General features: G+C 41.0%; 1 protein-coding gene across 1 annotated transcript; it reads right to left on the bottom strand.

The window, feature by feature from the left end:
* Positions 1–9,604: 9,604 nt before the first annotated feature.
* LOC308285139 (sorting nexin-16-like) lies at positions 9,605–26,336 on the bottom strand (the record flags this gene model as incomplete). Its single annotated transcript, XM_080725856.1, has 5 exons — positions 9,605–9,620; positions 22,685–22,833; positions 23,608–23,694; positions 25,980–26,050; positions 26,327–26,336. The coding sequence occupies 5 exons, from the start codon at positions 26,334–26,336 to the stop codon at positions 9,605–9,607; spliced, it is 333 nt and encodes a 110-aa protein (XP_080581982.1).
* Positions 26,337–26,668: the final 332 nt, after the last annotated feature.

Raw genomic sequence — 26,668 nt, 5'->3', positions numbered from 1 at the left:
CATTTCATTCCCTGTCCCCTCCCCCTAATAGCCCCCAGCCCACGGGAGGCCGGCTGTACGCGCAATGTAACAAATATAAACTAAACAAATAAAAAACGTTTCTGCCTTTTCACGGGACGATAGCACTATGAACGGTGAAAGTGGCTCAGTGCTATTGGCCAGCCATTGCCACCCTCCTTGGCCCTGAATGGGGCAGAATCTGAAATACGACCTGATGACAGCATGTCCAATGTTGCATGTAGGCTAAATTGCGTGGCTGTTATCGTTCGGTTTCGTTCCCGCCCCATGGGCACTACATAAACTTTGCTCCATAAGATAGATCTATTGATAGTAAGTAAGAAACAAAAAGTTCTCCGTGTGTCATTGGCACAATTTTTGTCACCAGACAAAAATGTGAATAACAAAAAAAACTAAATCTTGTGCTGCTGTTTTTGCTTGTAAAATTTGCTAAATTGATTTTGGCAACACAAAATCTTTCTCACATGTCATAAATACATCTACCTAACATCTGAAACAAGTATTGGTGCCTTAGTATACTCATATGTGAATTTAGATGATGTAATGTAGCAAATTTATTGAAGAAAACGCTTCAATGTAAGTGGTTGTTTTATATGACAAGTAGGCCTATAAACTTGGTGTCTATTTCATGATTTCACAGCAAGAGAAACTCAATGGAATACTTATCGTCATGATTGGGTGTGTCTGGACCTTTAATTTGCGTATTTCCAAGATGGACGCCACACGAAAATGAGCTTTACTATGACTTTTACAGTGACAGCTGGCTGTTATGGCAAACATCTGCTTTATGAACAGCATTATGAACACATTTGTTGTTTTCCCTCAGATTCTATCTAGATTTGTGGGGATGATTGCAGAGAAAAATGTGAGAAAACGTACATACAGCTAAATGTATCTTAAATATGACATTTTAATTTATCACAAGTTGCTGAACAACATACTCCCAAGTGTTTCTTGTCAGCAAAAGACAGACATAAGTCCAGGTCTCTTGAACACATTGGTAAGTTGGAGAGTCTAGAGACGTCATCAGATGGCTTGGCTGAAGGCCTTTTACTTGTGTGGCGCCTATAGGTAGAATAGCTTCAACATCACAGTTGCTGAATGCTCTTCCAGATGCAGAAGCTGGTTTACCTGGCTTTTCAGCTATCACCGACATAATGACAGGCTAGCATTACTGGCTACCTTCCACTCATCCCAGCATTGCCAAATGATCCTTCTGCCCTCAGAAAAGAGACGAAACTACTTGTCACTACATACATAGACCATTATCACTGGAGATCAGGCAACATATGAACTCGCAGTTGCCGTTAGAAACAAGCACAAAGATGAGTTTGGCAATGTAGTCCTGTTGCTGGAAGGCTCCCACCAAGCTCACAGCTACATGAAGGCTATTTGCAAGATTATCAGGGATGCAGGGGCAGATGATCTGCTTGTCGCAGCAAGTCTCTGTCAAGAAGGAACTTTCAAGAAGATGTTTGGTGAAAAGACTGAATACCCAAACTTTACATGCTGTCAATGTCCTCAGTGAAGCCGTGTGGCTCCTGCTCTGGGAAGCCTTTGAGGCATGGGCAGCAGGCAGGGACACACAGCCCTGGAAGCCACAAGTTGAGTTGGCCTTAAAGAACCTGTTTGAGAAAGAGAACTGGCAGATGACGAGGAGTCCAGAGATGGCAGTCCTAGGAGATCAGCTGCTGCTTTTTCAGGAATCATTCAATGGGCAACCAACTGTAGTCCTCTGGGCAACCTTCTTGGAGATGTCAGATATTCTCCAAAGGTCTCCATCTCTGTGAATCAGCAAGAATGCTACCCTTCCTCACTTCAGCAGGCCATTGCAAGTACGGGCAGCAATCTTTACCTCTGTATTTGCTTTAGAAATGACCAGAAACGGCTTCAGAGGTACGTGAAGCACTGATGGCAGGTGTATTTGTTGGCTGAGGAGCAGATGGCAGCCACAACAGCAGTGTTTCTCTTGACATGCTACTGGAGCAGACGCAGACCTATAATGCCGATGCCAAGGAAGCAAGCGGTCTAGATGGCATTACACTCATATTGTTAAAGAAGAGAACTATCTCGTACATTCACTATTTTCTACCTACTTTGTAAATAAATCCATCTATATTTTTGCAAACTGGTGTCATAGTGAATATGTTCCGATCCATCTGAGCCGTGGGTCGTTACAGTCTGCAAGACTGTCTTGTACTGATTTATGTCAGTGCCAGAACTGTAAGAATGTTTCAAAAGAAACAGAAGAACAAGCTTCATGGGATGATTACTCTGATTAAGCATGGGTCGTCGCCATGCTAACAGGTGTGTACTCTGAGAACCATTTGGTTCCATTTGTACAATCTCAGTTAAAGGGATATTCCACTTTCAAAAAAACTTTCTGTCATTGTATGGTCTAATCAGGCTTGTATGAACACCCTGAACAGTTTTTAATTTTCTTCATTCAGTATTTAGATATTTGATGTAAATGTTATCTGGCCCTCCAGGCTCAGGCCCTCTCCCCACACACACTCATTGTAACTTCAAACTTAATTTTAACCATGATTGCTAACCAGCCATGGACCCCCTTGGAAACCCCTCAGGGACCCCCAGAGGTCCCCGAACCACACTTATTGCTAACCAGCCATGGACCCCTTGGAAACCCCTCAGGGACCCCCAGAGGTCCCCGAACCACACTTTGAGAACCAGCCATGGACCCCCTTGGAAATCCGTCATGGACCTCCAGAGGTCCCCGAACCACACTTTGGGAACCAGCCATGGCTGTACGTGTACCAGGCTGTTGTGAACCAGCCATAGAAACCCTGGGGGTCCCCAAACCACACTTTGGGAACCAGCCATGGACCCCCTTGTAAACCCCTCATGGACCCCCTGCCTGCCTGCCTGTTGATCCTATTACTTTGACTAGAAAGCGGGCGGCCGAGGGTCTAGCCCTTCGGGTGGCCGAGGGTCTAGTCGGGGACCGGCCTACACAGGAACGATGTAAATAGGGAATGAATGCTCCACCCTTTAAATCAAACCCCATTATACCTGTTGTCATAGGACCCGTTTTGGCCATCTGTTTGCCTGTGTCCATTTATGCCCATCTGTGTGTGCATTTATGCCCATATATGGAGCTATCTGTGTCTGTGATATATGGACATCTCTGTATGTGTCTGGGTGTGTCCCTTTTATGCCCGTATATGGAGATCTCTGTGTCTGTCTGTGTCCATTTATGCCCATTATCCTAAAGGAGTTCGCTATAAACAATGTTGTCAGTAATGCCCTTGTCATTATCCACAATGAAAACTTTTACAGCGCTGGCTCTCTTTCCTCTAGAGAAGGCTGTGTAGAGTTGGCCATGAGCGAACACAGGTTTAGGCAAGTAGATGCCAACTCGTTCATTCTCTTGGCCCTGACCCTTATTGATTGTAACAGAGAATGCTAAGCGGATAGGGAACTGTCGTCTAATGAAGGTGAAGGGAAGCTCACCTCTGTCATAGTGAGGTATTCTTGGTAGGAAGATTGTTTCACCCCTGTTTGTGCCTACTGCAATCTCACACTCAATGACTCTGTCCATCATTTGCATTACCACCATTCTGGTGCCATTCTTGAGAGTGCGGTCAGGACCTGATTGCAGGTTTCTAAGCAGCATGACTGGTGCGCCTACTTTCAATTTGAGGTTATGATCAGGGATTCCAGAGGGTGTCAGTGAATTGAGTAATTCCACAGTCACGTAATCCTTGTGGTCGTCCTCCTGAATTGAGTCGGCTGAAAGGTAGACTCTCTCTTCTGTAGGTAAGTCAGCCAAGCATATGTTGTTGATTTCTCGGATGTCATTGTTCAGAGGAGTGTATACAGTGCCTTTGAGAAGGTTGTCTTTGTTGATACATCCATTTTGCAGGTCAGGAAAGGTGTAAGAAATCAGAGTATTCAGATCCTTAACCAAGTGTTGTGGTGGAATTCGGATTTGAACTTCTGTGTCCTCGTGAGGGAGTTTTCCGTCCCCTAAAGCAAGAAGATAGTTGGAGAAGTCCCTTTCAGCTGTTTCTGTCCTCATGTTGATGTTAAGCTTGTGGTGCTTCATGAGAGGATACAGTGGTGACATCTGGATGCATGCTGTAACTATCTGGGCTCTGCTTGCTCTTTTAATAACAGGGAGTGTCTGCCTAGGGTCTCCACCCAGAAGGACAGTTTTGCCACCCCAAGGTTGTTGTGAGTGCATGAGGTCCCTCAGTGTTCTTTCCACACACTCAACATTAAATCGGTTAACACTGAATATCTCGTCCCAGATTATCAAGTTGCTCTCTTTGATGAGCCTAGCCAGGGAGGACTCGGCGTTGATGGCACAGACAGAGTCTTCAAAAATGGGGATTGGGATCTTAAATCTTGAATGAGCTGTCCTACCACCCTCCAGGTTCTGTGCCGCTAAGCCTGTGCTGCCCACACACAGTACAATGCCATTCTCTGCGCGAATCTTAGCTGCAATTGCCTTAAAGGTAAAGGTTTTGCCATAACCTGCTGGGGAGTTTAGAATGAACTGCCGTGTGATGGTTTCTTCTTTTGGTGCATGTACTGCCTGATAGACAGCTTCGTAGAGTGCCATTTGTTCTCCATTGAGCTTAGGAGCAAGTGACTTTACAATTTGTTCTTGCTGTGTTATGTTGAATTTTTCAGATCTGAAGATTTGTGTCAGTTTTTCCTGCTCAGTTAGTGGTCTTGGCTGTGGCATATCATTGTGTTTGGATAGACTACCTCCCATTTGCGAGAGCTCGTTTTCAATTGCAAGTAGTACCTGATTGTGTATAAATGTTGTGTCTACTGCATCTGTAGGGCACCTCAGATGCAGTGGCCTCCTCATGGACAAAGTCTTCACTAAGCTGTTCAAAGAATCTTTCAAACAGATCTTTGGGCTCTGAAGGTTGACAGTAGTGGAGGATGATGGCAAAGGTTTCTCTTACTTTCCTTGAGGAAGCGTAGCTTGAGACGTCACGCATGGCGGTAATCCATTCTCCATCGTCCTGAAGCAAGCCCATGGCTAGAGCAGTGTCTTTGAAAGTGTCATAGTGGTTGCCGTTATATACCTTAAGGTCATCATAGGTCTGTGGTCCTCTGATATGTCCTAGGAGCAGTTTCAAGTAGAATCTTTCTCCTTGGAGCACTGATACATTGGACATCCTGCCTATTGTACTTAGGACCCAAGCGTTGTAAGGAACGACCCACCTGCTGTCAAACAGAAAGTCATTCTTCTTATGGGTGTGACCGACAATGGGCCGTCTGTACTCTGGGTAGCCATGACCATCATGAGGCAGTCGTGTGTTGGCACAGAAGTTTTTAGGGAATTTCTTAGTACAGATACCATTGACCATGCAGGGGCTGTTAGGGTAGGCCGGGCCACAGGGTCCATGTAGCATGAATCGACACACCAGCTCATACAGCTCTGGCTCCTTTTGTTTGTCAGGTATGTCTGCTCTAATTATTTGATCAATGTCAGCGACAGTCAAAATCTCATGTAGGAGTAGCAGTATGTGGGCATGTTTCAGTCCTCTCATCTGTCCTTCAATAGTGTGTATTCTAGCCTTCATCTTCCCAAAGACGCCGAGCTTTGTGTCGTGGAGGAGCTCATCCAAACTCCTTTTGAAAACTTTGTTAACAATATCTGGTCTGTCGGTGGGCTGCTGTCCTGGAAAGATGTTACTCAGTACACCTTCACTCCTTGCGTTTGACGTCATGGTAATGAAGAGGTCAAACCTTCTATATCTGGCTGCTATGGCAAGGGCATCTTGAAAGCGCTTGAATTGGTATCTGGGGCTACCAGTGTGTGAGCCTGGAAGAATTATCTGTTGACCAATCCTGGTGGCCTCAGTCTGTCCTGGCTGTGCTTGCTGTGCAGTTAGGGCATCATCCAGACCTGAATACTGGTGGGCCCTGTACTTGTCTTGTTGTTCCCTACTCCTGTAGAATTTCATCCGGCAACTTTCAATTTTGGAGTATTGATCACAGAAGTATTCTTGAGTAAGTCTCCCTGACTTCAGAAGGGTGTTGAAAGAATTAGTTCTTTGTTGTAGATGGAATCTGAAGAACTCCTGAAGAGTGACTTTGCCTCTGGCTGAATTTGCATTAACCTTGAGGATGGGATTGTCGATGCTGAAGCCAGCATCTCCATATGGCAAGATCAAGGGATAGGCAGCTGGGTCATACATAGGGTGGAGTGAATTGATATGTGTAGTTTGTCTGTGATTAGGTGCATCAGCTGGAGTTCTGTACAGAACAATGTCTCGAGGTTGTGTCTGGTCTCCTGGTGCAAAAATAACAACGTCAGGGACATCAGGGTTAAGATGTTTTTTCTTAGCTCCCTGTGAGCTTTTGGACTTGAACACCATTTTCAGGTCCTGAGTTGGATTTGCATTGAACATCTCGGCTCCGGTTTTAAAGAATCTTACTAAAGGGTTAACTGTCCGGCACGCGCTTCGGGCGTGCCGAGCGTCTAGTCGGCGGCCTGGCCAACTCGGGAACAATGTAAATAGGGAATGAATGCCCTGCCCTTTAATGCAAACCTCATTATATCTGTTGTCATAGGATCCGTTTTGACCATCTGTTTGGCCGTGTGTCCATTTATGCCCATATATGGAGATATCTGTCTGTCTACGTCCATTTCATGCCCATATATGGAGATCTCTGTAGGACCCGTTTTGACCATCTGTTTGCCTGTGTCCATTTATACCCATATATGGAGTTATCTGTCTGTCTGCGTCCATTTTATGCCCATATATGGAGATCTCTGTAGGACCCGTATTGACCATCTGTTTGCCTGTGTCCATTTATGCTCATATATGGAGATATCTGTATCTGTCTGTCTGCATCCATTTCATGCCCATATATGGAGATCTCTGTATCTGATGTCTGTGTCCGTTTATGCCCATTATGGAGATCTCTGCATCTGTTAGTGCCCCCGACTACCTGCTGCGGCGGGAAACACGCGCGCTGAATTTAAAATAGGGAATGAATGCCCCACCCTTTAATGCAAACCCCATTATACCTGTTGTCATAGGACCCGTTTTGACCATCTGTTTGCCTTTGTCCACTTATACCCATATATGGAGATCTCTGCAGACACAGTACCGGTTCCGGCCCTACCCTTTAATGCAAACCCCATTATACCTGTTGTCATAGGACCCGTTTTGACCATCAGTTTGCCTTTGTCCACTTATGCCCATATATGGAGATCTCTGCAGACACAGTACCAGTTCCGGCCCTACCCTTTAATGCAAACCCCATTATACCTGTTGTCATAGGACCCGTTTTGACCATCTGTTTGCCTTTGTCCACTTATGCCCATATATGGAGATCTCTGCAGACACAGCAACCCTACTTTACTTACAGAGCGCCCCGGAGTTCCCTGCCCCTGGGCTCCTTATTCCCCTTTATTATTTAAGTTTAGCGTGAGAGGGAACTGCCCGGGCTTATCCACATTATTCACCTGGTTCTCTTAAAGGCACAGCCCGCTAATTCCCCTGAACCCAACCGCTCTGCTGTCAGGGCTCATCCATGCGATTCGGCCCAATTCGGCCTCGGCTTCAATTAGTAGTCACGATTGAAGACTTTATTAGAAGTTTGCATAGGAAAAGGTACAGTTTCATGACGGTACAGTTCACTGGTACAAGGTCTACTAAAAGGAGATCCATGAAAAGACTAAGCTTATTTCCACTGGAAACCATTGAAGTATCTCATATAACATTGAATGACAGACAAATAGAACACAGTACTATGCAGTAGATATGTATGGATGTTAGACTAGCCTACAGCTTTTATTTTGAAGTTGTGTACCATGTGATTTGACACGTGGTCACGTGACATTCATGATGACGATTTCTTTCCTGGACTTCCTGGAATAATGGGCCTATTTTTTGTTTGTCGGTTCCAAATCAAATAATGCCAAAATATGAATCACACATTAAAAAAATTGAGAGAAAATGATTTTTTAAAATTCAATTCCTATTGAAAATCTAACGATACTTTAGTACCCTGTGTTATTAAAATGCTATTAAAATAATAGATTAATATATTCATGATTTTATTTTAAATATGCATGTACTGTAGGCTACAAGTGGCGTACCACTGCCATTTATAAACATACCCTATTAAGAGAACAATGTCAATACTATATATTGACAACAATGACACACACACACACACACACACACACACACACACACACACACACACACACACACACACACACACACACACACACACACACACACACACACACACACACACACACACACACACACACACACACACACACACACACACACAGACCCCCTGCAGTATCCCTGCGGGCCCCCTGTTGAAGACCCCTGGCTAGGCAAGGGGGGCGTCACAATAGTGAGTTAATAGGGCACAAGGTGGAGGGGTCTGGAATTATTTTATAGGCCTACTTTAGCTATTGAAAAATAGCAGATATACTAGTAAGACGCCTCAGGGCAACATGCGACCTCGACCCCTCGATTAATTTGCAAGTGTGATCTGGTAATGCCCATATATGGGCATGTCAGAACATGCTCATATATGGGCATTCCCAGATATTCCCTTAATATTGATGGGACAGGGTTCTCCATATATGGGCATAAAACGGACAAGGATGTAATTAATTTGCAAGTGTGATCTAGGAATGCCCATATATGGGCATGTTCTGACATCACATTGTGCACTACATATGGGCATAAATTATATGGGCATAGAAGGGACATCAAGCATGAGGGTGAGGTCAGAGCGGCAAACCAATTATGTTAAGAGTGGTTCCCCTGACATCACAGTGACGTCACAGTGATGTGTCAGGGTGACCACAGAGTCAGGCGTTATAGACAGACAGACAGAGATATGGTCAAGCTGTGACCGTTCACATATTATATTATCCACCTGTTTCCGCCAGAATTCACTGTATAGAATTATTTGCGGGCCACATCCGGTTAACAGCAGACATACAAGCTCACATTGTGGAAATGCCGCTTGCCTTCTGCGCAATGTACGATGGGATGTTGGAAAGTTGTGAATACATATTTTTAATAATAACTATAAAGATCTAGAAGTGTGGTTGCTGACTATATTCGACAGTAAGCTAACTGTCATGCATGAAGCTCAACCAATTGATTCCCTATTGATTCCCACTTCCATTATTCCCTACTGATTCCCACTCCAATTGATTCCCAACTGATTCCCACTTGATTCACTATAGCCTAGGAGTCAATAAACGTTTATAAACAGTCCATAAACGTTACCCTATAAGTCGTTTATAAACAGTCCATAAACGTTACCCTATAAGTCTGTAAAGTTTCCCTAGAACTATAATGTGTTGCCCTGTCAGGCAACCACACTAATAACTAGAACTACTTACACCTCATGCTTAAGCAGGCCACACATGGCCTACTTCTGCGCAAGCAGAGTGTGGTAGCTTTGTCGAGGTGCCAACTTGTGCCTCACCGCCTCACACATATGCAGGTCACACATGGCCTACTTGTGCGCAAGCAGAGCGCGCCACAAGGTGTGCACTGCTGGCCTCATGTCCCTAATATCTTCGCCCGTTAAGACTTTATTGAGAGCGCTCTTAAGCCCCTTTTCGACTGCAGTTTTAGCACCACACCACACCACACTACACCACACCACACTGCACCACATAAAAATATATACATTTTCCATTACACAAAAGTACCCCTATCGGTAAGAAACAAATTGACCATTTTAACTGTGATTATAATGCTGCATTATAAATTTGTATTACAACTGTCCTAATTATAATGCACTATAATGGATTATAACTGTGATTATAATACATTATAAAGTATTAATGTATTACTATGAAAATTATAATACACTATAATAGATTATAATAGTGGTTATAACACATTAGAATCTATTATCATGTATTAAAACTATATCCTGGTGGTCTAAATGAAAAGTCAGTGAGTGATCAGTCATTATGATGTGTTTGGCCCTGTTTGGCCTAGCTCAGACCTACTCTAGAGTGGATACTTTTTAGTACCCCGTTTAGTACCACTTTCACACCACTCTACCCTGGTCCTTGTAGTGGAAAACCTGACACAAGTGGGCGGTGTGGTGTGGAGTGGTGTGGAGTTGGGCCAGTGGAAAAGGGGCTTTATATACCAAACTCTGCTGACATCATCACCAGGAATGCTGGTCGCTCATTGGCTGTAGGGAGACACCTACATACATACATACAGTACATACATTCCCAGCTATTCCATGGCTACGGATTTCTCATGATTGCCAGACCCATGAAATGGGTAGGCCTACATAAGCAAATGTCGGTCTGTCCGGGTTTTCTATATAAAGGGTATATATGATGATGACATGATGATGACATGCCTACAAAAGGCATGATGTCATAAATGATGATGACAGACAGGGGGTCTGGCACAACCAGGTTGACCTGGTCTAGTTATAATTACATCTACCGATGCTTCTCCTCCATTCACGTTTGGTGAATGTAGCCTTGGCCAGGAAAAGTTGATGTCTTCAGGTGGTAACCATCGATCGTAAGGTGTTTCGACCCGCAAACCACAACACCCTCCTGATGGCCGGGTCGGCAGTGGTGGCCAAATCACTGCCCATCTCCTCCTCCTGACCAAGGCTAAACTCCCCTCTCCTGCTCTATTAGTTTTTTCCCAACAAGAGGCTTCTCTGGGGAGGTATTGGGTGGGTCCCTCCTGAGGTCTTGAGGTGACACAGGTGCGTAGAGTTCTCCAGTACTGTGGGATTATTCCTGCCTGGAGTTCTCCTTCGTCTCACCAAGCCATCCCGTTAGCTGTGATTAGTTAAGGGCTGTTACCGTTGTGTTTGTATTGTTGAGTCTCACATACTCCCCCCCTCTCGGGAGACTCTGAGGGTATCTGTATAAATGTCTTTAGCTTGAGTTGGTGCCCTCTCGCGAGTGCTGTGCATGAGGTTGCTAACCTCATACACCCACGCCAGGCTCTTCCTGGTGGTCATCTGTCTCTCCAGCGTCACCAATCTTCCTCGGTTTCCATCCAGACTTTCCTGGAAGTCACTGGTTGCCCAGAGTTCTATGATTATAATTACATCTACCGATGCTTCTCCTCCATTCACGTTTGGTGAATGTAGCCTTGGCCAGGAAAAGTTGATGTCTTCAGGTGGTAACCATCGATCGTTTGCGTGAGTAACCAGCGTCTGCGATCCAGTGAGAGCTCTCTGTTTTATGGGATACATACGTACATATGTATACGTATACATACATACAGTACATACAGTACATACATACATAGGCTACATACATACATACATGCATGCATGCATACATACATACATACATACATGCATGCATGCATGCATGCATGCATGCATGCATGCATGCATGCATGCATGCATGCATGCATGCATGCATGCATGCATGCATGCATGCATGCATGCATGCATGCATGCATGCATGCATGCATGCATGCATGCATGCATGCATGCATGCATGCATGCATGCATGCATGCATGCATGCATGCATGCATACATACATACATACATACATACATACATACATACATACATACATACATACATACATACATACATACATACATACATACATACATACATACATACATACATACATACATACATACATACATACATACATACATACATACATACATACATACATACATACATACATACATACATACATACATACATACATACATACATACATACATACATACATACATACATACATACATACATACATACATACATACATACATACATACATACATACATACATACATACATACATACATACATACATACCAAACCAAAAACAGTACTTGCACAAGCAGAGTAATAATGCGCAAGTAATAATAATATAATAATATCGCATCACAGGACAAAGCCGCCTACAGGCCAAAATTTGGGGAAATATTTTAAACATTTGGGGATTATGAGAAGTAGAGACACATTTGAAGGTGATAAAGTTGATGTTGGGCAAGGTACATGTGTTATTGATTTTTGTATTATGTTTTTTAGACAATTGAACAACTGCTGAACGTGGAGTTACAGATGGAAACACACACACACACACACACACACACACGGGGCGATTCTAATTAAGGTTGTGGGATAATCGCCTCAGGGCGACATGCAAGATCCCTGGCCATTTGGCCAGTGATAGATATCGGACCAGTTACCCATATATACTGTATATAGAGATATTCTGTGAGAGGCCAAACATGCTTCCTCAGTTATTCATTATGTGAGAGTCCTTTAATGTCTATGACATCTGACATCATACCCCTTATGCCCATACATGGGGATCACTGTCTGTATAACCAATCGTTAGTGTGGTAAGTGGCTGATGTGGCCTCCATATATGGGCATTCCCATATGAAGTCCTGTTAGATATGGGCTTAATAATGATGACATCAGGGAACTGCATATGGGCATAAAAGGGATTCTGTTAGTGTGACATCACAATGAAGCCAGAGTGAGATGTCAGAGCAACAAACCCATTCTGTTAAGAGTGGTTCCCCTGACAACACTCAGAAGATGCAGGTAACGTCATTTTGTAGTTGAACCAGATTTTTCCTGCGAAAGGTTTAGTCAGAGTCGGAGACAGTATGGACAGGCCTTTAAGTTAAGGCATAAGAGCTGGTACTTAAGACAATCAAAATAGAGCTGTGTTCCCTTCCTTAAGACTGGCATAAGACCGGCTATTGAAAATATAACATCAGAAATAGATTCTACACCTACGTATGAGATGAGCATATGCATGGTGAAGTTGTACATGGTAATAAACTGAATGATAAACTACACAGTAAAAACCTGAGTGTTGATTTAACTTGAGAGGGTAGCCTTAAATGGAACTAAATGGACCCGTAAGGGTTCATTTGGTTCCATTTATACTCTCTCAGAGTTACAAATGGATACATTTTGCTGTGTACCTATGGGTGCAAGACATTTTTGGACGTGCGTACGTAGGTGAATGGGATTTTTGAAGACCGTAGCCCTGGAATGGCTGGGAATGTATGTATCCCATAAAACAGAGAGCTAGTTATAGAAGTCTAGTTATTATTATTATTGCAACTGTCTCAATAATAATAATATGTGAATGGTCAAGAGCATGACCATATCTCCGTCTGTCTATAACGCCTGACACTGTGGTTCCACGTCACTGTGATGTCAGCAGAACCACTCTTAACAGAATGCGTTTGCTGCTCTGACCTCACACTCTGGCTTGATGGCCCTTCCATGCCCATATATTTCATGCTCATATATAGTCGACAATGGCAGAACATGCCCATATATGGGCATGTTTTGCCAATCTCAACAGGCACTGTTTGGCGCGACCTTGAGGGCGAGGTCGCATGTCGCCCTTCAGGGCAAGGTCGCATGTCGCCCTGAGGCGTCTTACTAGTATATCTGCCATTTTTCAATAGCTAAAGTAGGCCTAGAAAATAGTTCCAGGCACCTCCACCTTGGGCCCTAGTAACTCATTCCCTAAGTAACTCAATCATGAATATATCATCTATTATTTTAATAGCATAGTATTGAATTTTATTCATAAATATAGCCTACACCTACAATATGTTGTAGCCCCACCCCCACCCTTCGAGGTAGGGGGTCCCTGCTCCATCTACCCATCAGTTTGGGGGTCCCTGGCCTGAAAACGTTGAAGATCCCTGGGCTCGCCTACAGCTTTTATTTTGAAGTTGTAGACCATGTGATTGGTCGTGACATTCATGATGAGGTTATTTTCCTGGACTAGATAATTGAATAATGGGCCTATTTTTATTTTGTCGGTTCCAAATCACAAAATGCCAAAATATGAATCACACAATCAGAAAAATTTACCATTTTCCTGATTTTTGTTTCAGGGTTACAAACGGACAATATTTGGATTTTTGTATTGGGAGGAAAAAATGAAAAATGAATAGTAGTACAATCAGAAAAATTTACAAACATTTGAGTATTTTCCTGATTGTGTTTCAGTGTTAGAAAATTTAAAAAATGAAGCAATATTAGATTTTTGCTCTAAAATGAAAAAAAAGAAAAGAAAAAAAAAAGATCTTTGATTTACCATTCCTTCCCAAAAAAACAAATTATAATAAGATCCCAGACCAGAAAAATGTTCTAGGGATCTTAGTATAATTGTGGGCTCGCCTGGAAGGCGAGCACACGTATGTTATCTTCATTATTTATTTCTATACTAGTCAGTATCCTCAAAACTTTGGCGCGCTTCATCTCTTAAACGCTTACACCTTTCAACACCATTCAAATTTTTATGTGTTCAGCTTACTGAGGACAAGTGTGCGTGTATTTTTCTTTTTGAAATGTTTTGTAGTATAATTATAAAAAAATAAAAATGTTTAACTTTAAGCACCCAATGCATTTCCAATGGGTTTAGTGAGGAAAGGGACCCATGTTTATATTAAGGCGCTGTGGCTGCAATATTCACACTTCAGATATGCTATTTATATCAATGCGTTCACACAGGTCTGCTCTCTGATTTGATCCAAATATCTAAGCTGTGTGATGTATAAAACTATAGTTATAGTTAAAACTATAAATAAATGTCCCTCTCCACTCTACTGATTACACAGCTGTGATCAAGAATCAAGTCCGGGCGATGGGATGTAAATCCCATAGCCATATATCCTAGAGCCTGCAGGGACAGTCAGCCATATTAGTGGTTGTTGTTGGTTGTCAGGGAGATATCAAAACCAATGCATTTCCAAGTCAGATCCACAAACACAATAAAAGCCATGCTCCACTCCTCAGTCTGGAGTGGCCACATAGAAGAACGCCTTGGTTATAGACATAGTGGAGGACAGATGTGATCTGGGATTGTTAGCCAATATGTATATGCACTCAATATACTCCACTACAGTTGGAGTCCATTTGACAGTTGCTGGTTCCCAAACACAGAATCAAAAATGTAGATCTAGAACACATAGAATATGTACAGTACAGTAAGGTTCAGTAGAGTACAGTAAAAGTACAGTAAGGTTCAGTAGAGTACAGTAAAGTACAGTAAGGTACAGAAAGGTACAGTACAGAAAGGTACAGTAGAGTACAGTACAGTAAGGTACAGTAAAGTACAATACAGTACAGTAAGGTACAGTAGAGTACAGTAAAGTACAGTAGAGTACAGTAAGGTACAGTAGAGTACAGTAAAGTACAGTATAGTAAGGTACAGTAGAGTACAGTACAGTAAGGTACAGTACGGCACAGTAGAGTACAGTACAGTATAGTACAGTAAGGTACAGTAGAGTACAGTAAAGTACAGTACAGTAAGGTACAGTACAGTAAGGTACAGTAGAGTACAGTAAAGTACAGTAAGGTACAGTACAGTACAGTAAGGTACAGTAAGTTACAGTAGAGTACAGTAAAGTACAGTAAGGTACAGCAGAGTACAGTAAAGTACAGTACTGTAAGGTACAGTACAGTACAGTAGTGTACAGTAAAGTACAGTAAAGTACAGTAACGTACAGCACAGTAAGGTACAGCAAGATACAGTAGTGTACAGTAAAGTACAGTACAGTAAAGTACAATACAGTACAGTAAGGTACAGTAGAGTACAGTAAAGTACAGTAGAGTACAGTAAGGTACAGTAGAGTACAGTAAAGTACAGTATAGTAAGGTACAGTAGAGTACAGTACAGTAAGTTACAGTACGGCATAGTAGAGTACAGTACAGTATAGTACAGTAAGGTACAGTAGAGTACATTTAAGTACAGTACAGTAAGGTACAGTACAGTAAGGTACAGTACAGTACAGTAAGGTACAGTAGAGTACAGTAAAGTACAGTACAGTAAGGTACAGTAGAGTACAGTAAAGTACAGTAAGTTACAGTAGAGTACAGTAAAGTACAGTAAGGTAAAGTACAGTACAGTAAAGTACAGTAAGTTACAGTACAGTACAGTACAGTACAGTACAGTACAGTACAGTAAGGTGCAGTACAGTATAGTAAGGTACAGTACAATACTGTAGGGTACTGTACCTTACAGTACCTTAAAGTATCCTATTTGTTGGGTTGGAATCGAGCCCACACTGTTTCGAAGGAACAGTATTTCTAGTTTTATATTTGTTTCACGGTTAAAAATTTGGAAAATTGAACCAATATAATTTTTTTGCTCTAAAAAATAAAATGAAAAAATAGATATTTGATTTTTCATTCCTTCCCAAAAAATGAAATTATACTAAGATCCCTAGACCCCAAAAACGTTACCGGTACTTTAGTATAATTTTATTTTATTTTAACGGTTTGAAAATTGGAAAATTGACCCAATATTAGTTTTTGCTCTAAAACAAAAATCTAAAAAATTGATATTTGATTTTCCATTCTTTCCCATAGAATCGGATTATACTAAGATCCCCAGACCATTGTCATCATATCATATTATTATATTAAATAGACCGTTGCTGGTCCTGTCAGGTGTCATGGGGCCATGGCAAGAATTAATGTATCCTTATTCACAGCACACTTATGCACTATAGATTTCTTGGCCTTGCAACTTTCACCAGTGACTACCTGAGCAAATGCGCCACCTTGTGGTCTGTTTGCTTAATTGCCTCTGCATCATTTATAACACTTTGTTTTGCACTTTATACACTTATTTTGCTTTACTCTATCCTTCACAACCTCGGTGACAATCTTCCCTCTGACTTCTTCTTCCCATAAATTATTGTGTCAAAAAGAGGTCTTGACAATGTAGTCTTAAATTTGACAGAACTCAAATGTTTTAATGCATGAAAAATGCGGAGTTGACACGCGCCTTCTGCATGCCTTCATTGGATGAGCTGTGCATTGTGGGAAATAGACTATCTACAAGCTCACGCAATGTAAGGGTGCCATGAGCTTGTAGATCAGCGATTTCCGGCACCGCGACACAGTCTTACGGCGAATGCAAAATACATCCTGTCTCTTTGTTCCCCAAGCAGATTCTCAACCACCGCGCATTTCAAGCTGAAAACCATTTAGCATTTTAAACGTAAGTTATGTTTGTTTTGTATGTTTCTTTTGTCTTTATTCGCGTTTTCAGCTGAATTAATTGTCCATGTATCGTTTATTTACTTAGACCCAAGTCCCCCCTTGTTAGAGTGTTTAGCTTTAGTTTAAAACAAACCGTGGCTACTGGCTAACTTGCCATGCTACTCCTTTAGGAAAACCACGCGTATTATGCTGCATTTACACTGAGAAGCCAAGCTAATGGCTGGCTTGGTAATTCAATGTAATCTCTATGCAATCCAGCTTTTAAAATGTCCAAGCTTTTTAAAACATCTGTTGCCAGTAAAGTAGAATTACCAAGCCAACCATTAGCTTTGTAAATCTAGGGTTGCAATACCATCTGGCTGTATGGAAAGCTTGGAGTATCCTCTTTCCATCTGCAAAGTGTTTGTTTTTCATTAAAAAAACAAAGTAGACATGTTATGAGTTATATCTGTCAATAAATGTCCCGCTGCCTCCTGCATTAAGGCCCATTCCTACTGGGCCAGATAACAGATAAAAGAAATCTCTTTCTCCAGATATTTTTCCATTCAAGTGGATGGTAGATACAGATACAAATATATATATCTGTCACAGATATTTCTTTTATCTGTGACCGATATTTGTTTTTATCTGTATCTACCATCCACTTGAATGGAAAATATATCTGGAGAAAGAGATTTTTTTTTTGTTATCTGGCCCAGTGGGAATGGGCCTTTAGGCTGTTACATTTAGAACCAGCTGGTAGTGAGGGCTTCCCACGAGCCCTTCCAAACTCATGCACTTAGATAAAATAATCACCTTAACTGAATTTCTTGATAGAAAGTAACTCATAAAATAATCACCTTAACTGAATTTCTTGATAGAAAGTAACTCATAAAATAATCACCTTAACTGAATTTCTTGATAGAAAGTAGCTCATAACATATCTACCTTGCCCAGATTCAACCAAAAAAAATCTAATGATGCAAATTTGTGTCTAGATGCAAATTAAGTGGTAATTCAGATGTTTAACAATAGTTTATCTCTTGAGAGTTTAAAATGAAGGGTCCATTTGGTTACTCAATATAATTTAAATGGGGACCACCTTATGGCTGTCAGTTTCCCTCTAAAATCCCATTCGAATTTAATTCATTTATTTCAAATTTTTGATCCATTTTAGTGCTTTTTTTTTTTTTTTTTTTTTTTACTGTAGTACGTTCTGGCCACCAGAGGGCACACACTAACGGTGCTTTAACTTACTTAAAGGAGTAGTTCACCCCCAAAATAACTTTTGGGGTTAGTCATTGATTAGTCATGCCATGGAGACTTGAGTTCAATAGTGTGTGTGTGTGTGTGTGTGTGTGTGTGTGTGTGTGTGTGTGTGTGTGTGTGTGTGTGTGTGAGATTGATTATAGTAAATTTACCCCCATTGATTCTGGCTGCATGACCCTGGATGGGGAGCCAAAATTTCTATTTTCCAACAATGGTTTAATTGAAATACCAATACCTAGTTAGAGATGGACTGCTTGATACCTGGATATCGATACATTTTCGATATTGCCCAGCCTTAATAGCTATCACTTCTCCAGTTGATTACTTTAAGATTTATGTATATATTTTGTTTTCTGAAATTATGTTTAAATATGCAAATTGGTCATTAGAGGATTATGCAAGTGTTAAAGCCAGGTACAAAACTATTGTTTCATTTTCTTGACATGAGATAAAACAAATTACAGAATATATTGTCAACAGGCATTAAAAACAATTTTGCCATGTTTTTAGGAATAGATTGTGATGTAAATCAGGCTATGTGTGATATGTCAACAAACCATTCTGTTGGAGTTTGGAAACGCTTATTTTCAATAAGCAACATCCTGCTGCCTCCTGCATTATGTGACATTTAGAAACATTGTTTAATATGATCAAATAGGACTTTTCTGTTTGGATGCAAGGGCTGTCAATGGTTGGTATTGCAACTCGGGTTTCAACATATTTAAAAAAAGAGAAGAGTTGCAATTTGCGGCTCACACGTACATTTGTGCTCCTTCTCCTTGGCATGTTATGGTATCAGAAATCATCATTTGATATTGTTTCTGCTTCCCTCAGGCCTCAGCTGCTAGTACCAACATGCAGGCAATACCGAAGTTGGTGGTTAAATCACCTAAGGGACACGATGTTTGCCAGCTTGACAACATACGTGGTAATGTACTTTTTGAATGGTAGACATAAAGTTGACAGTTAAAGGCAATCAGACAATATGAACATATGCCAACTCCTCTGTGTCATCCAGGATCTCTGGTGCTGGTGTTGGCGGGTCAGGCGGTAGACATCAACAAAATGAACCTGCTCCCGCACCTAATCGCCAAGTTTCAAGAGGCCGGTGTCATCGTCATACTCGCAAGGTACTTAATATTAGTAATGGATTACTTATTGCCTTCATTTTAGTAATTATTTACACATTACTGTCTGAGCTAAGGTAATATATTAACTCAGTCGGTGCCATATTTAAAGTGGGACCTCTTATATTGCCGTTTCGCCAACAAAGGGTTAAAAAAATAGTGTGCACGCTGGTACAAACATTTGAGTATTTTCCTGATTGTGTTTCAGTGTTAGAAAATTTAAAAAATGAAGCAATATTAGATTTTTGCTCTAAAATGAAAAAAAATAAAGAAAAAAAAAAGATCTTTGATTTACCATTCCTTCCCAAAAAAACAAATTATAATAAGATCCCAGACCAGAAAAATGTTCTAGGGATCTTAGTATAATTTTATATTTGTTTCACGGTTAAAAATTTGGAAAATTGAACCAATATAATTTTTTTGCTCTAAAAAATAAAATGAAAAAATAGATATTTGATTTTTCATTCCTTCCCAAAAAATGAAATTATACTAAGATCCCTAGACCCCAAAAACGTTACCGGTACTTTAGTATAATTTTATTTTATTTTAACGGTTTGAAAATTGGAAAATTGACCCAATATTAGTTTTTGCTCTAAAACAAAAATCTAAAAAATTGATATTTGATTTTCCATTCTTTCCCATAGAATCGGATTATACTAAGATCCCCAGACCATTGTCATCATATCATATTATTATATTAAATAGACCGTTGCTGGTCCTGTCAGGTGTCATGGGGCCATGGCAAGAATTAATGTATCCTTATTCACAGCACACTTATGCACTATAGATTTCTTGGCCTTGCAACTTTCACCAGTGACTACCTGAGCAAATGCGCCACCTTGTGGTCTGTTTGCTTAATTGCCTCTGCATCATTTATAACACTTTGTTTTGCACTTTATACACTTATTTTGCTTTACTCTATCCTTCACAACCTCGGTGACAATCTTCCCTCTGACTTCTTCTTCCCATAAATTATTGTGTCAAAAAGAGGTCTTGACAATGTAGTCTTAAATTTGACAGAACTCAAATGTTTTAATGCATGAAAAATGCGGAGTTGACACGCGCCTTCTGCATGCCTTCATTGGATGAGCTGTGCATTGTGGGAAATAGACTATCTACAAGCTCACGCAATGTACGTGCCATGAGCTTGTAGATCAGCGATTTCCGGCACCGCGACACAGTCTTACGGCGAATGCAAAATACATCCTGTCTCTTTGTTCCCCAAGCAGATTCTCAACCACCGCGCATTTCAAGCTGAAAACCATTTAGCATTTTAAACGTAAGTTATGTTTGTTTTGTATGTTTCTTTTGTCTTTATTCGCGTTTTCAGCTGAATTAATTGTCCATGTATCGTTTATTTACTTAGACCCAAGTCCCCCCTTGTTAGAGTGTTTAGCTTTAGTTTAAAACAAACCGTGGCTACTGGCTAACTTGCCATGCTACTCCTTTAGGAAAACCACGCGTATTATGCTGCATTTACACTGAGAAGCCAAGCTAATGGCTGGCTTGGTAATTCAATGTAATCTCTATGCAATCCAGCTTTTAAAATGTCCAAGCTTTTTAAAACATCTGTTGCCAGTAAAGTAGAATTACCAAGCCAACCATTAGCTTTGTAAATCTAGGGTTGCAATACCATCTGGCTGTATGGAAAGCTTGGAGTATCCTCTTTCCATCTGCAAAGTGTTTGTTTTTCATTAAAAAAAAACAACGTAGACATGTTATGAGTTATATCTGTCAATAAATGTCCCGCTGCCTCCTGCATTAAGGCCCATTCCCACTGGGCCAGATAACAGATAAAAGAAATCTCTTTCTCCAGATATTTTTCCATTCAAGTGGATGGTAGATACAGATACAAATATATATATCTGTCATAGATATTTCTTTTATCTGTGACCGATATTTGTTTTTATCTGTATCTACCATCCACTTGAATGGAAAATATATCTGGAGAAAGAGATTTTTTTTTTGTTATCTGGCCCAGTGGGAATGGGCCTTTAGGCTGTTACATTTAGAACCAGCTGGTAGTGAGGGCTTCCCACGAGCCCTTCCAAACTCATGCACTTAGATAAAATAATCACCTTAACTGAATTTCTTGATAGAAAGTAACTCATAAAATAATCACCTTAACTGAATTTCTTGATAGAAAGTAACTCATAAAATAATCACCTTAACTGAATTTCTTGATAGAAAGTAGCTCATAACATATCTACCTTGCCCAGATTCAACCAAAAAAAATCTAATGATGCAAATTTGTGTCTAGATGCAAATTAAGTGGTAATTCAGATGTTTAACAATAGTTTATCTCTTGAGAGTTTAAAATGAAACCAAATAAGGGTCCATTTGGTTACTCAATATAATTTAAATGGGGACCACCTTATGGCTGTCAGTTTCCCTCTAAAATCCCATTCGAATTTAATTCATTTATTTCAAATTTTCGATCCATTTTAGTGCTTTTTTTTTTTTTTTTTTTTTTACTGTAGTACGTTCTGGCCACCAGAGGGCACACACTAACGGTGCTTTAACTTACTTAAAGGAGTAGTTCACCCCCAAAATAACTTTTGGGGTTAGTCATTGATTAGTCATGCCATGGAGACTTGAGTTCAATAGTGTGTGTGTGTGTGTGTGTGTGTGTGTGTGTGTGTGTGTGTGTGTGTGTGTGTGTGTGTGTGTGTGTGTGTGTGTGTGTGTGTGTGTGAGATTGATTATAGTAAATTTACCCCCATTGATTCTGGCTGCATGACCCTGGATGGGGAGCCAAAATTTCTATTTTCCAACAATGGTTTAATTGAAATACCAATACCTAGTTAGAGATGGACTGCTTGATACCTCGATATCGATACATTTTCGATATTGCCCAGCCTTAATAGCTATCACTTCTCCAGTTGATTACTTTAAGATTTATGTATATATTTTGTTTTCTGAAATTATGTTTAAATATGAGACATATTATATTATTATATAAGACATTTTCACAAGGTTAAATGCATTTCAGTACATCCCAACCACTACATGGCAAAACATAAACTTTACCCTACCCTTGACATACTGTAACTCTAATTCTAACCCGAACCCATAACTAAAAACAGTCTCTTGAAAAGTTCTTGTTTGTTCTCACAAAGAGAGAACGAGTACAGAGAGAGAGGAGATAATTCAATCATACACGCATTGTTTTGTTTTGATTGTTCTGTCCCACTGTTGCTATGGCAATGTAAACGTATGTTTTCCTCTTGCCTGTAAAGCTCCTTTGAATTTAAATTTAACTGAACTGAATCGAGAGATAGTTCCCATTGTGTACCTGTTGATGATGTCTTTATGTGCTATCAGATTCTGTAGGAAGGTCTGAAGTCCGATCTGCCTCTCCTCTAAGAAGTCCATGTCGTAGTTGTCTTTAAACCAGCGCTTAGGCGGCAGGGCCAGACGGAACCTGGGGAAAACCTCTTTCAGCTGCAGACACGGCACACGTACAAATAAATACACTATCATACTGTAAACCCACTCAGAGTTATTGAACAATGAAAGCAAAGTTACACACTTCTTCCTGAATATACATATTATATCACACGGGTTCACATATTTATTCCTACAGATTATAACCCCATATGAGCCCTAGGGCATTCACCAAATATTCGAATATTTAAAACAAATTAAAAAAATCTATAGTTTATAAAGCTTGGCTAGATAGGAAGTCAGAAGAATGAGTTGTCATTGCCCCTGGTGGATGAGGGGTTCTCAAACCTTTTTAGGCAGTGACCCCCAAAATAAACATATTTGAACTAGGGACCCCCACCCTGACAAGCACTTGGAATTGTAGGTATTACATTTCATTTGACTCGGTTCCGCAGATAAATATTGTGAAAATAGCAGATCTACATGCTCACAACGCCTTGCGTTGTTCGCCTCTTGCTTACTTAAAGTTATACCACGTAACTTTTTTTATAAAACACATCTTAAAATTGTCCTAACTGTTAAATCGCTAAAGTTTTAGAACACCCACTCTGTTATTTTCAGCTTCTAAAGCCTTCTCTTTATATGTTTTCTATGATCCTGACCGGGGCCCGGTTTTCGCAGAAAAATTACGTCATCATACACTACCGGCCAATCACAGCAAGGGTTATACACTGCCGGCCAAATAGCGCATCTTGAAGTGGGGTCGCTATCTCAATGTGGTAAGAGGCGTGTGGTGAGATATCATGGGCGACGTTGTTTGCAGCTTCTCACCTTGTCATTGAGCACGGAGAAGTCGGCGTACCTTCTGAAGATCACCCAGCTGTCTCCTTGACTCCCAGTCACCAAGATCTTGTAAACCTGAACAGACACAAGACGAAACAAACACAGACGTGTGAATGCACAAACCCCCTGTGGAGCAAACCTGTTTGTTTTACTGTGTGTGTAGAATAGCAATTCCATTTCCCCTTGGATTTCTTTCCCCACCACAGATATGGCCAAAAACAGAAGTCGCTCCCACATCGTTACTTTAAACTTAATCAGGACACACACTGTCACAGGGGAAATAAGCATCCATTAAAAAGCACTGTTTTGTTTGTTTGTTTTTCTGACAATATCTACTGCATAGTACTGTGTTATATCCACCTGTCATTCAATGTTATATGAGATACATAAAGGTTTCCTGTGTAAATAAGCCAAAAGGAGATCCTAGATCTCCTTTTAGTTGACCTTGTACCAGTGAAACTACCTTTTCCTATGCAAACTTCAAATAAAGTCTTCAATCAATCAATCAATCAATCAAAGCCACAAATCACGCATGATGTGGAGGACATATTTCACAATGTTTCATTTGGTTATGGAGAGATCAGAGAGCGATGATGGGTAGATTGATAATTATTAAATATGTTACTGAAAGCTGTGTTATGTAACGTTTTAGTGAATACAAATATATTTTGTCCAATCTGTGTGGTAGAGCAGGGGTTTTCAAAGTGGGTGACGGGGCACCCTGGGGTGCCGCGAGATAATATTTTGAATTTATTTGGACACAAATATTTAGTATCCTTTTAAACTTGAAGTACAACGTTATTTTGAGTCAGTTCTAGCCAAAATGGCTATTATCTCAACGTTTTCCTCACAACATAATCACTAAAATATCGTCACTGTCGGGCAGAAACCTCGTATCTCCAAGTTTCAAATGTGTACGTCTTTTGGAAAAGCAAAGCCCTGCTTCATCATACAAGACTGTCGCACAAAACAAGTGAAAACAGCCGATCTACAAGCACACAAACGTTGTGTGCTTGTAGATCTGCTGTTTTCACTAGTTTAGTACATTTTATAGATGATCAATACAAAACGAACGGTTTTGGACATACAAGGTTTCCACCCGACAACGACGATATGCTATAAATATAAGGTGCTGGGAGTGAAAAATTATAATGTAGGGGTGCCTCGGATTAAAAAAATATTCATGGCGTGCCCTGAGACAAAAAAGTTTGGGAACCCCTGTGGTAGAGTTAATACAATATAACTTATACAACCAGTTTGGTTGTATTTGGTCCTGTGGTCGGTTTGACATGACCTTTGACACAAACCTGTTTCTGGTTTAACACAAATTTTGAACTGAAGGGAGGAAATCTATTTCTTCCCCAAACAAGCAGGCAGGCTGTATCTGCTCCAGACGTTAAAATGTTAATTTAAAAGTTCAGGATTTGCTCAGGAGACCTGGGTTCACATCTGTGGTAGAACAGGAAAGTAAGTTTGATGATGACAGAAACATTATCATTATTTTATAATAATAATTTTATAATAATACATACTGGTAGCGGTTTGCGAGAATAGGATTCAATGTTTAGCAAGAAAGGTTTTCATATATAGATGTGGCTCAATAATTCATGTGGTATTGATGATCATTCTATTACACACAGACCTCTTGTGGCTTTGAGGCCAACAGCTGATCTCCTTCCAGGCAGATAGAGAGGATACAGATGCTTTTTCAAACTGAGTTAAGTTCTTGTTCACACTCACCACCTTGTGACTGGGCCTGACTATCCCACTCTCTCTCTCACACACGCACGCACACACAAACATTAGTCTTTTACTAAAGGAAACCATGTGAATGTGACACTAGTAGAGACAACCTAGTCGTCTGTGTCTGAAAATATTCACATTCTCCACTGAGCTAAATGCCTGCTTGCTGACACAGTATTATTATAACATATACATACCATGAGGTTTAACGTACATACTGTACCTAACTCAAGTGGATGGCAAATTCAACACCAATACTATAACAAAGACAATGGTGAACAATATACATAATACTTATCATTGTTAGTGCTTTATTGTGAATGTCCCTATTACTCTAATCCCCTGGCCTTATGTTTTCCTTCCTTCATTATCAGGTTGTCCTGTTTATATTGTAATCAAATCTTGATTCTTGATCTGAACATCTGTCTCTTATGCCATTGGTTCTTAAAGTGGGGGTCCAGGGACCCTCAGGGTTCCTTGAGGGATGGGGTGAGGACCCATTACAGGTCTGTAACTCTGAGGGCGTACAGATCCATTTGGTTGCATTTGTATGCACTCAGAGTTATGGGGGTCCTTGAAAATACAAAGTTTCAGAACCACCTTGTCATAAGCCTTACTGTGAACTTAGCCCTTTCCTCCATGATCTCATAGCCTAGCAGGGTTGGGGTGGTTGGTCTGTCCCAGAGCCCTAGAATGGAGAGTTGCGTCACTCCCGTTCACTTCATGGGGCCAGGTCTTCTACGCACACATCTATTGGCGTATAGTGACAAACGGCCAACCGGAAGTTTACAAAATGCATTGAAGTCTATGAGGTGTAAAGTGACAATGAACCACGTGACCAGCGCTGTTTCTGACCCCGCGGTGACACCACTCTCTGATTATACTGCTCTGGTCTGTCCGTGTAGCCGTCCCTGGGGCTCCCGTCCTCCAGAGCTGATGACTCGTCCAGTGCAGGCTCCGGGACCGGCGAGCATCCAGCACCACTGCCTCCTCTCACCCTGGGGACCCCCCCCTCGGTAGGGGAGGACCCGGAACTGCCGGAGGAATGACTGCCTTTGCGAGAGGAGGTCCTCTTCTTGGACCAAGACCGGCAGCCTCCTGACCGTGGCACAGGGAAGGGGACAGGGACAAACGGGGTGGCCATCTCCAAGTTTGGTAATTACTGTGAAGAAAAATTGGAGCACAGTAAATCACTCACTCTGTTTCTGCCCAGTCTTCACCTCTTCAGACTACCTGAGCCCCTACCACTCCTCAGTCCTTGAATCACTTGTTGTTGCCTATTCCACAGATGTTAAGTTACACTATG

The sequence above is a fragment of the Nannobrachium achirus genome, assembly GCF_963921795.1.
Source record: "Nannobrachium achirus genome assembly, chromosome: 5".
NCBI classification, from domain to species: Eukaryota; Metazoa; Chordata; class Actinopteri; order Myctophiformes; family Myctophidae; genus Nannobrachium; species Nannobrachium achirus.
This window is presented reverse-complemented; position numbering and strand designations above follow the sequence as displayed.